Below are 14,506 nucleotides of genomic sequence, written 5' to 3'. Positions count from 1 at the left end.
CAATATTTCTGTCAACCAAGATTTGCGTCACAGCTTGCGACACACGTTTCAGTCAGCAGGGCAGGATGCCAGGGAGGTGGCTATTGTTAACAAACCGGCAGCCGAGTACCCAGTTGGGAGTGTGAGAAAAGGTGCGATTCAAATTACTTCTGAAGAACTTAGAGGAGTGCAAAAATAGATTTAAGAAGTGGATTGCATCACCAAACTCCACTACTGCTGCAAGTTTTGTTGCAACCCGGGAGATATTAAAGCGTGGAAAACCGTTCACAGACTGTGAGTGCATGAAGGCGACATTCATCAACATATCAGAACACCTATTTGCAGACTTCGAAAACAAAACAAAAAAAAACAACAAAAATACAGAAAATCAAAGAAATGTCCAGATATTGGGCTTGTTGTGCACGTTCCATTTTGGTATTTTTCGAAACCTCAAAATAAAAATCATATCAAAAATTGATTTCTTTATTGCATTTCTTTAATTTCACAAAAGCAATGAAAGAATTAATTAATATTTTAATGAAGTTAAACTTGAGGTGGCATCATACAACACAGTAGTCACGTGGTGTGTTGGATGCACGGCAGGGAAAATAAATATTAAATCATGAAGGCTCATTATGTATTTTTAGTCAACTTAGTCATTTTGATAGTAGGCTAATATAGGTAACACAGATACATACAGCATGTGTTGCCTTCACTATAAGGCTTATGTAAGACTTTTAATAATTTTTTGCGGCTCCAGACATATTTCTTTTTTGTTTTTTTGGTCCAATATGACTCTTTCAACATTTTGGGTTGCCGACCCCCGAGTTATAGGAACTATTCTTCGCCAGGCAGTCGTGTTCGCACATGGCCACTGTCCCTGATACGAACTGCTGTGACATTGTAGTCTGCGGCAGAGATGCATTATTTACTCGCCACACCCGCCTCTGACAAAATAAAACCGCAAAAACTAAGCTGAACTGAAAACAACGAAATGGAAAGCGTTGAGGACACAGCGGCAATTCTTGCATGTTTGAAGGAATACTTTCCATCGGCAAGCAAATCCAGCATCTAATGATAAGACTGGACGAGCACACGGATTTAGTACAGGGTAGTTTTTTTCCTAAATATGCCAGCTCCTCGAGACGCGCAAGTATGGAAGGATGAAGCTGCTGATTTCAGTGAGTCACCAAACACCAACGTAATCGAGTTCCTACGGCCCCACTGAAAGTCCCTACCTCAGAGTAGGAACTAAAATGGTTCTTGGAACTCGAGTACCTGGTCCCTAGTTCCTATATGTGAGAACACGCAAAATGATGCCCCAAAAGGTTCTAGGGACTGTGGACAATTCCTACAATGGGAAAGCAACTAATATTTTTACAGGCTGAAGACCTGTCAAGTCGCTACTCGGGTTGTTCTTGTCTTTGAAGTCATACTCCTCCATCATTCATCAAACTGTCTTGAAACTTGGTAGCTATGTAGCATGGGCCAGTAACTCGCAATCATCTGAGCCCGATCTTTTAATTATTTTGTATCAAGGCTGATTAATTAATTGTGGAAATTAAGTTAAGAGTTAGCCAGTAGAAGGCGTGCACGTATATCACATGGACCCACGGTGCCTGCGTTGCCTGTAGATTACGACTTAGCCAGTAGAGGGCATGCACCAAAAGCATTCAGCCTCTAGTGTGCTAAGGCACACTGTTGTCATTGATATTGGGAGTCAAAATTTTTTGAAAGGGTCGTTGGGTCAAAATTTTCATCATCGTTATTATTTTTGGAAGTCATTTAGTCAAATTTTTTTCGAAGGCTCATCGGCTCAAAGTTTTTCTAAGTTTCATCAATCTTGGAAATTTTCTAGGTGTGATCTGATCAATTTTTTAAGCCTTATCAAGTCAGAATTTGTTGTGAATGGGACTAAAAAATGCCATTCCAAAATACAAAACGATTCCTAAAAAAAAAAAAAAGCTAACCGCTGCATTACCTTGAGTCCCGAATTCTTGCGCATGCGCAGGCGTCCCATCCACATGTCTGTCAACAGCATCTGACTGCAGGTGTGCGCGATGAAGTCCCGATGCTTGGCCGCTACCGCCAGCTGCAGGCAGGTGGCGTTACTCCAATTCTTCAGCTCGTATGTCAGGAGCTTCATGGCCATCTGCTCGTCCTGTTTGTAGGACTGGTCCAGAAGTTCCACTGCCAGCTGGCCAAACTCTCTAGGAAATGATATACAGGCCATAAACACACGCATAGAGACATGAACAGAGGGAGTAGTGTGCCTTGCCGCAACATGTAAGGATGACATGAAACTGGTCCAGGCATCACTGACCATCTGGTCCATATTCAAAATTAGATTTGCATATAAACACAAGCACCCTTGAGAGAGCACTTTAAAAAGTCAGCTGAGGCGCACAGAACCACAGAGAGTCATCATCGTTATTATGTTACCTCATTTAGCTCCATGAGGTTGTCAAACCAACAGAAACATTTCTCAGCATGTCGTGGTGGAATTTTGCACTGCTAAAAATTTGCCGACAATAACAAATTGTTAATATATGGGCTGCTGCTGACAGCGATAGACTGGCAGTGATCATTTGTGTTTTTTGTAATAATTACAAATGCGCTCACATGACATGCATATTTTCTTACATTAATAAAAACATAAACACAGATAGCTTCCATATTACACTCCAGAGTCTGCATTTTATTGCTGGCAGTGAACTAACATGTGTCATATTAGCCCGACCAGGCTTTATAGGGCAAGTTACTATTTTTGGTCATTTAAAAAAAAAATTAAGACCACAATATTACTATTTAATTGCCAGGTCTCAATTATAATTTCAGTATTATATATACAACGTTTTTAAGAATTTTAAAAAATAAATAAGAAAATATTTATTAATAACGCATTACCTGCCATTGACAACAATAGACCTTCAATTCATTTAAACTGGGAGGCATGACTGTGAAGGCTCATCATTCATGATTCAGTGCCATTGACGGCGCTATAAAAACAATCCATTATGAGTAGGCGCCAAAACAGATTGGACGTCTCACGCCGTCGATAGCAGCCAATGCGTTAAGTGCTCTATTAAGGGATTCTTTTTTTGCAAACCACTAGAGGCCAATACCACGTTTCAAGAAGCTGTAAGCAATATGCATGCCTCTAGGTCAGGGGTCCCCATCTGCCGGGCCGCGGACCGATACCGGTCAGTCGCACATTTGCTATCCGGCCGCATAGAAATAATAATTTAATAACGACCGCATTCTGGCTGAATTAACCCTGTGCCCCTGCTTAACACACCAATATCCCTGTCTACTCTAGATATAATACTACGGGATAGATTAGAACGTTGTCACAGAAATCCATTGATTGGACTGCTAGCAGTACATCTCGCTTGTGTATATAATATATCTATGTGCGCTTGTCCTCGATAATAACGTATTGCTAGGGCGCAGGCGCAGCACATTTGTGCCCGGAAAGAATTATCCCCCACACGAGCGAAGATGACTGGAAAGCAGACGTCTTTGGAGATATTTTTACGGCGAAAAGGGCACCTGACGAGCCTACAACCTCGAAGACCCACGAACTGCGAAGGAGTAGATCCGTGACCCGTTTGTGAATAAACCGAGTGATTCGAGCATGTCTGTGCAAGAGGAAGATCAACTTGTAGAGATCGCAAATGACGGCGACCTTATTAAACGTACCTTTGAGACAACAACTCTACCGAGGTTCTGGATTAAAGTCATTCTGGAATATCCTGACATCACTACAAGAGCTTTGAAAACCTTGCTACAATTTCCAACATCGAATCTTTGTTAAGCGGGCTTCTTAATTAATGTTTAACGACAAGGCGAAGTCGTTAATGGTGAGAGCGGTGTGCAGTTGTTGTGTGCAGCTAACATGGCAGGATGTACCTGAGGAGAACTTTTCTACAAGTCCTTCCATGATCAAACGTAAGTTAATATTCCTTTCTTTCAAGAAAGTTTGTAGTGTTTATTTTGGAATCGCTGCATTTGCGCATTTTGCGTCTATGTTTAACGTTACGCGCATGCGCAGAACCGCATCGTGGCAATTTTTGATGGGTTGCAAAATTTGTCAGAACACCGGTCCGTGGTGCAAAAAAGGTGGGGGACCCCTGCTCTAGGTGATTAATTTCATCACCAAACATGTCTTTAAATAATGATGCATGTCATTAGATATGTCTATGTGTGTCACTTCTACCCCTTTGGGACCAGAGAAACCAGAATCTGGTCATTTTCCTGCAAGGAAGTCACAATATAGTGTTTACGCGCACCCACCTGGAGTTGTGATTAAGCTCCTGTGAGATGTCATCCACCATGTCATTCTCAGACGCCTCGTGCGCCATGGCCTTACACAGTTTGCACGCCACCAAAGCTTTGGCCATGGCCTCTTCTCCGTGCTGCCAAAAGAAGAGCGCCATCTTCTGCCGTTTCATCAGCACGGCCCATACCATTAGCTCGTGGAAGGGAAATGGGAAGTGGTTGATTTCGGGGTCGTCCAAATCAATGTCCACCTCTTCTTCTCGCTTCCGTGTGGTTTTCTGACGGCCCCTCCGGATTGGCATGTCATCCTGTGGTCCAGAACATGTGACGAGGGGAAGGAAAAGATAAGAATGTAAATTCTTCCTGCAGGCTATGATTGTATATGATAAAGTTCATTATAATTATATGGCAGCCCTGAACCATTCTGGACACAGTATGTTAACACCTTCATATGAATGAAAATGACATGATAATGTTGATCCATATGAGATTTTTTTTTTGTTGCCTGGGAAAACCTCAGGTCATTAATTACCATTGGCGGCCATAGATGTCCTATCTATTTGAAATGGAAGGGGCGGGCAATGAAAATTTGCTCCCAGTTCAAACGGATTGCACATCTATCACCGTCAATGGCTGCTTGTGAGTTATGTAATGCTTTTTAAGGACTATTCTCTCATTTCAAATCTTATTTCTCTTCTTAGTTCTTGGCCGTGCCTTCCCCCTGAGAGACTGGCGCTGCTAGTCAGAGTCTAACACAGCAGCAGGTCATCACGAAGGTATTGATTTCAAATAATGTCGTTTGAGTGCCAAAGATTTATTGTCAATTTAAAAAAACATCTCATGTCTACCCGCTCTATGTATTCTACATTCATTGAAACAAAACCAGGCCAAGGAATATGGCTTAGTCATCACAGACACATCTGTTGCTGCAGTCGGCTTGAAATGACTACAAATTTGAAATGTTATGCTCAAGAAGAAGCTGGTGTTTATGTGAAGAAAGGCAAAAATTATACTGTCAAGAAGGCACACACAAATTGGTAAAGGGCATGCATGTTTTTTTTGGAGACACAATTTAAAGAAAACTGCAACAACTTCACTACCACGCAATAGGTTAGTCTTTACTCAGTCAGTTCTTTGCAACTGTGAGCTCAGACTAACGTATTCTCACAAGGATTTCGTAGAAAATTATACAAAAATGTAACACCCTTTCATTCAACTCTTGTAATGGTTTGAGTACGGCTGTCAAAATTCTTATTGATGACAACAATATACTCAATATTTAACTAGTTAACAAAATGTAAATATAAATAATGAAATATAAGCAGTAAGTAAGAGTAGAAGTGGTTAAGGCAATTTTTGTGAGCCTGCGATCGATGCGCAGGCAGATTTTAAACTCTACTGACATGTGAGGTGGCTATAAAGTAAATATGTCTACAGTTTGCTTCAAAATAAATTATTGACCTTATTTAACATCAACAACGTTTTACGGGAGTCCATGTGCGCACACCCCTTGTAACTCAAATCCGGATTTTTGTAATGTAATTATATTTCTTACCTTGCTTTCTTGGGGCTGCACTTGCTGTTGGAATAAATAAAAAACACACTAAAAGTCTAATTTTGCCATTTCCTGCAATTTTTTTTAACCTGCTCGTGAACTCTAGGTCTACTGTATCTATTTATCTATCTGTACAGTGGTATGAAAAAGTATTTGTACCTTTTGGAATTTCTCACATCTCTGCATAAAATCACCATCAAATGTGATCTGATCTTTGTCAAAATCACACAGATGAAAAAACTGTCTGCTTTAACTAAAACCACCAAGACATTTATTGGTTTTCATATTTTAATGAGGATAGTGTGCAAACAATGACAGAAGGGGGGGGGAATAAGTAAGTAAACCATCACATTTAATATTTTGTAACTGGTACATCGCTCAGGACTAATCATGGCCCATTCTTCTCTACAAAACGTCTGTAGTTCAATCAGATTCCTGGGATGTCTGGCATGAATCACTGTCTTTACATCATGCAACAGCATCTCAATGGGGTTCAAGTCTGGACATTGTCTTGGCCACTCCAGAACGTGTATTTTGTTCTTCTGAAACCATTCTGAAGTTGATTTACTTCTGTGTTTTGGATCATTGTCTTGTTGCAGCATCCATCCTGTTTTTAAGCTTCAACTTTCGGACAGACGGTCTCAGGTTTTCCTGCAAAACATCCTGATAAACCTTTGAATTCTTCATTTTCATTCATTTCATTTCATTCATTCATTTATGATTGTAAGTTTTACAGCCCCTGAGATCGGAAAACAGCCCCAAATCATGATGCTCCTTCCACCATGCTTCACGGTGAGGATGAGGTGTTGATGATGGTGAGCTGTTCCATTTTGCCTCCACATATGACGTTGTGTGGTACTCCCAAACAATTCAACTTTGGTTTCTTCAGTCCAAAAAATATTTTGCCCAAATTTCTGTGGAGGGTCGAAGTGCCTTTTTTCCGAACATTAAATGAGCAACAATGTTTATTTTTTTTTTTAGACAGAAGTGGCCTTCTCTGTGGAGTCCTCCCATGAACACAATTCTTGGCCAGTTTTACATATAGTTGATGTCTGCAGATAGATATTGGACTGTGCCAGTGATTTCTTTAACTCTTTAGCAGACACTCTAGGTTTTTTGTAACCTCTCTGACTATTCTGTGCTGAACTCTAGGCGTCATATTTGGTGGATGGCCACTCCTTGGGAGAGAAGCAGCAGTGCCAAACTCTCTCCATTTGTAGAGAGCTTCTCTGTAGTGTTGTATCGGTCACGAACGATTCGTTCTTTTTGAACGAATTGTTTGGGTGAACGAGACCGAACTAATCACCATCTGCACTGATTCGTTCTATGAAGTTGGTGGCGCTTGTTCGCTGCGTGGGAGGGCGTTGAGCAAGCGGCAGCGTCTTCTGACATCGCACACGACCAATCAGACGCCAGCCTCATCGCGGGCAGGGGAGGGAGCGGAAACAGAATCAAGGCCTCTGTCACTCATTTCCACGTGTGGCCAATAAGCAGCCAGCGTGCAGGCAGGGGGGAAAGACTGAGTTTTGTCACTTCCCGTTCAGTGATTCGGTCCTCCGGTTCCTGACCTAGCTTGCTGCTAACTTGACTTTCCAGTAATGACTATGCGGTGAACGAGTCATAAAATGAAAGGAAATGACTTTGTCACATATTTGTTAACGTGGAGCCTATCAAATGCTGCTCAAAAAGACAAAAACACCACACAAATCTAGCGAGCATGGTTTAGTGTTCTACTTTTCTCAACAGACTCGGGACTGTACCTATGACGATATACTATCAAATTTACAGTAATTTAAAACACGCGTAGCTACGAGGCAAGCAAAAGCTGAGCTGCGGTTGCGTGACGGCAGTGAAGCGGGCAGAGAACTGTCACTATAGACCCTACTCACCTACGTCACAAAATGGGCGTGTCGCTGTTTCCGGCCGCCATATTGTACCTTGTGGTGACCCTTTGTTCACATAATTCACCCACCGCACTTGTGTGTCTGATTGGCCGAGCGCGTTACCGGCTGCGTCAGTCACGTGAGACAGACACTTAAGAGCCGCGCGCGTTCCGGCTCATGAGGGAGAGAGAGTGTACGAGAGTTCAGAGCGAGCAATAAAGACTCTTAACAAGCAACCCGCTTCACTGGTGACCCCGACGTGATATGAACACGCAACCTTCTGAATTATGAATGGTGAATTATGTGAACAAAGGGTCACCACAACCTCTTTTTCAGACCTATTCTCATTGTTTTCTATTAGTCGAGCAAGTTATAGAGCAATTCATGGAAGCCCCGGTGTTATCTGACGCTGTAAACTCATTGGATCCGTTGCATAAAAGGCGTTACGTGGAAAAGCTTCAGTTTATCCATTCGCCAGATCCGTATTTGATGCCTAAATCGATGTTTTTCGACCCGCTGGCTTCGCCTGACATCTGATACCCACACAAAATCAGCCTATTCTCACGAAAGTTTGAAAAACTTTAAGAGCTTGGAGGCTTATAAATGCTACGTTGCTGGTTAGGTGAAACACGTCCTCGTACACGAAAATTCGGCAGTGTGCTCGGAAGGTGAGTTACGAAATTTTCAATTGAAAATATTTTGTTCTTGCTAACATCCACTGTCAAGTCTAATGTATTTCATGTCATTTGTCAATGGAGCTAGGGCTTTTAATGTTTATATGGTTTAGCGATAGCACTAACTACATACATACGTGTATGTTGTCGGCGATTAGCCTAGCAATGATCTTAATTGTGGTTGTCAGCCCGAAACCCTCTAAATATATATTAAATGCATCTTACCAGATATAAAATGACTACTACATAATCTGTGGTAGTCGTTTGGAGCCCAGTTGTCTCGTCGAATTGCAGCAGTCAATCGCGGCCTCCTCTTCGTGTCTCTCGGAATACGGTAAAAATTCAAGTCTCTCCGTCTATCTTCTCTGTTTTTGCAACCGACCGCCACACACGACTTCACCATTTTGAGTATTAATGTTGACGAGCAGTAAAACGTGCAATAATAGGAAGAATTTACGAAGCGCTAATGCATTTCTATGGCGAGTATGCGGACATCATGGCGCGGGGGCGTGGCTGTGACGTCACGTGAGTAGGGTCTATATGGAGGCTTCATGGCAGCGATATGTATCTCATATGTGCACAGAAAAAAAAATATTTAGTATGATCACCATAATACTGATTTGCAATGAAACTGTATATACATGTCAATTTTTTCCGTTTTTTTTTTCCGTGTCAGAGGGTGTCGGTTGGTTTGACAAATTATGTCAATCCGTCCATCATGTGCTACTCAAGCGCCCCAAAACAAAGCGCGCGGAGACGGGAGATGTCGCAATCTGTCTACATTTTTCTTAACAGACTAATGAGAGTAGAAAGGCGACATCATAAAGAGCAAACAATTATTTCTCGTCAGCATTTGACGATCTGAGATGCGGGGACGACAGGGGAGCTGACCGGATTATTTTATTTATTAATACCAGTGCAAAAATTCAATACGATCATCTTAATAATAAAAAACAAAAACACAACAGAGCGAGAGGTAAATATGATGTGTTGGTCGTTCCATATTTAGGAATTAAACTTTCGATTTATTTTTATTTTCGTGACAGCAAGCATGCCGCGTTGGCTGGTAGAAGCAGCAGCATTGTATATGTGAGCAAGATCATGCTAAAGAAAGTCCGTGCGCCCCCGACCCCAAACCCCAACTTCCCCCTCAAAAGGAAAATGTTTAACCGTGTCCTAAATCGAAATGCAAGCACGAGCCATGACTTTGAGCCCATAGAACTAGGACAGACGACGCGGAAGTTCTCCCTCGCTTTTGGAGCAGCGGGAGGGAGACGAGGCTGTCTGTGAAAGCAGAATGATATCGCCTGTCACTCATTTCTGAAACTACGACGAGTGGTCAATGTGCAAGAGAGGGAGGGACCAAGCAATGTCACTTCCCGTTCAGTTATACTGCGAAGCAGGGGCGGACTGGGACTAAAAAGCAGCCCTGGACTTTGACTCAGCCCAGCCCACAAGAATCGCTTTACGAAAGGAAACACAGAACCCCTAGGGGGGTCCGGGAGCATGTCCCCCCGGGGAGAATTTTTTTTTTTTTTTTTTTACATTTTATTGTAAAATGCATCAATTTCGTGCACTTTCAGAGAAAAATTAAGAAAATGTGTCTAGACTGTGACTGTCTGACTTGGGGCGCTCAAAGTACTGCAAGTCTGAACTGGAGTTGGATTCATTTTCTGTACTAGCTCTATGATCAACCTGAATAAACAAATTAAAGAATTTATTTTTCAAAGCAAGTTTTAGGTATCCAATTGATTATAATATATCTCTATATATCTCTGTCTATAAAATGACTTCATTGTTTATGCCATAATTCAGTGGTCTCCAAACTATTCCACATAGGGCTGCGGCGGGCACAGGATTTCATCCTATTTCATTCTAACAAAACAAGACAACACCTCTGCACCGATCTGGTGTCTTACAAGTGGAATCAGTTGATTGCAGTCAGGTGCTGCTTGTTTTAGCAGAAACGTCATTGGTTAAACTGTCGGTACTCGATCGGTTGAAACAAAACCCAGGCCCCACAGCGGCCATTGAGGACCGGTTTGGAGACCCCTGCCATACAAATAATCAATTTCAATGAAAATACAATAAACATTTCAAGACAAATCCTGTATACATAACCTTCATTGGAAAGTATTAACCAGACAACAAAACGATATATAAATGATTAAAAATATATTGTATATCATATCAGTTTAACTACCTAAACTTTAAAGTAAAACTATTCATTTTATTAATATTTTGTTATATTTCTTCTGAATTAATATTGCTATGCTGCGTGTGCATACATTGTTTTACGGCTAAAATATTTTTTCTTAAGAGTGGGATAGTAGGACGAGCATACTGTAACTTGACACGATTGCAAACGGGTACATCGATTAGCTGGCACTAACCCTTTAATTGTCATTTATTTCATTTAAAATGTTGCTACCTGGTGGATAACAATTGCCAGTATACCGAGCAAGTAACCCTCTTCATCCCAATTTACTTGCCCTGCGCTTGTCTGGGGAACTTCCTCCAGCTTACTTCCCTCTTCTTTTCTCTCTCCCTGCACCGGCTGCACGTCAGAGCGGCTGCCGCTCCCTCTCACCATTGCCGGGAGCTGGGCTGTTGTTATCCGACGTGGCCGTTGCAGCCAGACTGCTGCTTGCGAAAATATTTGTCGACTTATGACATTTTAATGCTTCACTCTCCAGTTTAATTTTTTTCTCCCTAACCTTCTCCGCGCCATCCTGCTCTTTTCTGTTTTTTTGCCACCACCATCCATATTGTGCATTAACGCTCGTCGCTATTTTGCTTCCACAAGCAAGGAACCAATGAAGGCTACTCTGTGCTTTCTTCGTTCCTAGTCTATCAGATTGGCAGTCAACAGCCAGGCGCATTGCTGCCACCTGTCGGATTGGATGTGAACTGTAGATAATCAGAGGATAGAGGGGATAAAAACAGTGATGTATAATGAATGGCGGCCGCCGGCCGTCCACGGCACCGGCCGTTCTGTGATCCTCCAGAACCCACAGATTACCAGTCCGCCCCTGCTGCGAAGCGGTCTTTGGTGATTCGTTCGGCAACGTCACTTCACGTTCACTAACCGAACGATTCATTTGGGCGGGGAGGGAGATGAGGGGGGCGAACGATTCGTTGAACGATTCGTTTGAACGAATCTTTTTACTGAACGAACCGGAATGGATTCGTTTACTCAAGTGAACGAGAGATCCCGTCACTACTTCTCTGACTGTCGATTGATGAACATTCAGACTTTTAGATATGATTTTGTATCCTTTTCCCAGCTTTATACAAATCAACAATTCTTGATTGCAGGTCTTCAGACATCTCTTTTGACCGAGCCATAATGCACATCAGACAATGCTTCTCATCAAGACAATTCTTACCAGGTGTGTGTTTTATAGTGGGCAGGGCAGCTTTAAACCATTCATCAGTGATTGGGCACACACCTGACTTAAATTGTTTGGTAAAAAATTTATTTCAATTGCTCTTTAAGTCTCCTTAGGCAAAGGGTTCACTAACTTATTTTCACCCTTCTGTCATCGTTTGCATTTTCTCCTCATTAAAATATGAAAACCCATAAATGTTTGGGTGGTTTTAGTTAAAGCAGACACTGTTTTTTCATATGTGCGATTTTGACAAAGATCAGATTTTATACAGAAATGTGAGAAATTCCAGAAATTCCAAAACATTTAGATTCGTTTTCATACCACTGTATGATTGTTTTTAAAATAACCCAAAAATCAATAAAGGGATTAATACAAAACTTGCAGGAAATGTTCTTAATACGAAACAACTGATAACATTTTGGGGTGATAAGGTCAACGGTCACAGGGGTGACTTTTTCATAACTCAAGAACAAAAAAGGGGACTATCATCAAACTTGCATCACGTTTGTTTTTCCATATTTGAGGATTTATTTGCAATTTGAAACAAAAGAGGTGATTACATTTTATGGTAATGAGGTCAAAGGTCACAGAGATCAGTAGAGGAAATACACGATAACTGAAGAAAGAATGATTGGATTATTTTCAAACATAGAGCATATGTTTAAAATAGGAAATGAAAGTGATTATATAAATTTTAGGGTAATGAGGTCAAAGGTCAAATAGGTCAGGAGTGGAATTTACCCATTTTTAAAGAATGAATTAAGGGATTATGATAAAACTAGCAAATATATTTGTAATATGAAACGGAAGAGGTAATTCAATTTTGGGGCAAGGAGGTAAAAGGTCACAGAGGTAAGAAATGGAAGTTTGCGATTACTTGTTTCATACATACAGTAAAAAGAGGGCCCACTTTAACATATATGGCGATCCTTTGAATTTGGCTGCTTAGGGGGAAGTCTCTCTTTCTGAGTGCTTCTCTTCTTCTAATTTTTATCTGATTCCAGTACATTACTTTTTGTATGAAATCCTACTAAATCTCTTGTGAGAAGATGCTCTGGAGACATGTATAATATTTGGGACTCACATATTTACACTGCTCAGAGCCATGAAATAGAAATGACTTTTGGAAAAAAAAAAGAAAAAGAAACACACGGATTGACTAAGAGACAAAAGCACATAACCAGCACAGACTAGCACATAATTTGGAAGAACATTTTGGAGGACGAGCAGTGAAGGAATGACCATGATGGGAACACTCACCTCCATCCCCAGCAGTTTCAAGGCTTTGGGCTAAAAAAGCAACAAGAACATGAGCAGACTGAACAACACCTTTTGGGATGTATTTCATGGAGCAATGTGTTGCTGCTGAAAAAACACTATACTACTGTAAGTGTAAAGCTGCAACCTCCACGCTTATATTAAAGTAGAGTGCATGGGTGGATTTAGTACACCACTGTGTATGTGTAATAAAAAACAAGGCCATGTTTGCATTATGCATTCATGAGCTATCATCCCAGTTGGTAAAAATAGGCTAGCTTTCCTTGGGGGATTTTGATATCTGCATCTATTTAAAGGCTTTGTTCTTTGCTAACATGTGTTTATGTGCGTGCGTGAGCGTGTGATTGTGATCACAGATTCTGCTACGCTGTAAAAATGATCAAATAAGAACCGACTACTTCTCCCTTTCCAACAGTATGTCTCCATCTTCTACAATCAAGTTGCTTTTGTTGCTCTTGTTGCGGACATGCAAACAGGCATATGACAACATACACATGTATAAGGAGCACCATCAAGCAGAATGATGGCATTTGAGACACTCAGAATTTCTTTAAATTGTTTTTTTTTTAATGCAAAGTGTGAATGAGGGAATTAAAAATGAATGCATTTGCTATCATGAAGGTGGGGATGGGGTAAGAGGAGGAAAAAAGCTAATGTTATGGTGTGTACGACCAGCAAGGACACTTTTGCTAAGTGCTTGCTAATGGGCCAGTGAGATGAGTGGTACTTGTTGTATTGAGAATGACTATCAATGTGGGTTCAGTGATACACATGCAGTTAAAACAGCATCAGTATGTAATAGTTTGGCCTTGATTAACCTCACATCATAATAACAGCTTTAATATAGTGTGGATGGACCACTCACTCCGCACAATGATATTTGTCAATTGGTATTAGAATTAGCAAATGATTGTCCTAAGGTAAGCAGTAATACTATCCGCTGCTGCTTAGTTTAAAACATGTTACAAATAAAACGTGTAAGCGTGTTTTTTTAAGTGTTAAACAATTTGATTTTACTTGGCTGCAACTATTTCATTTAATGGAAATATCAGATATGCTGTTCAAGCCTCCCCCCAAAATAAATAAACATAGCAATGCAATAATAATAATAATTGTAATACATTTTCAGCCATATATATATATATATATATATATATATAATATTGTAGTGATGACAATTAACTAATGCACTGCCATTGACGGCAACAGACGTCCAAAAAATGCATTATAACTGGAAGAGTTCAAATGGATTGGATGTCTATCGCTGTCAATGGCAGCCAGTTCAAATATATTAAGAGAAAAAGTACATTACAGAAACTCACTAACTCACATACTTATCAGGGTTAGTTTGCTCGCATTGTCTAAGTTATTACATTTTGCATGATACAGTCTAGAATGAAAAAATTTGAAAAACTAACATAACATAAGGTACAACTGTGTCAAAATGTATTCATGTACCTTCAT

General features: G+C 40.8%; 1 protein-coding gene across 21 annotated transcripts in view; it reads right to left on the bottom strand.

Annotated features, from left to right (window-relative positions):
• The window catches only part of trpm3 (transient receptor potential cation channel, subfamily M, member 3), a 286,085-nt gene that overhangs the window by 47,322 nt on the left and 224,257 nt on the right, over positions 1-14,506 (bottom strand). For 14 of the 21 annotated variants that reach the window (XM_057832851.1, XM_057832860.1, XM_057832857.1 and 11 more), the window contains 3 exons: positions 13,025-13,054; positions 4,276-4,568; positions 1,961-2,189 (listed from right to left, as the gene is read on the bottom strand). In XM_057832851.1, coding sequence (XP_057688834.1) covers positions 1,961-2,189; positions 4,276-4,568; positions 13,025-13,054 — 552 coding nt within the window. The remainder of the gene's footprint in view (positions 1-1,960; positions 2,190-4,275; positions 4,569-13,024; positions 13,055-14,506) is intronic. The other 7 variants (XM_057832852.1, XM_057832866.1, XM_057832858.1 and 4 more) reach the window with 1 other exon arrangement.

This window comes from Corythoichthys intestinalis, chromosome 3 (assembly GCF_030265065.1).
Source record: "Corythoichthys intestinalis isolate RoL2023-P3 chromosome 3, ASM3026506v1, whole genome shotgun sequence".
NCBI classification, from domain to species: domain Eukaryota; kingdom Metazoa; phylum Chordata; class Actinopteri; order Syngnathiformes; family Syngnathidae; genus Corythoichthys; species Corythoichthys intestinalis.
The sequence above is the reverse complement of the archived record's forward strand: the minus strand, read 5'-3'. Positions and strand labels throughout refer to the sequence as shown.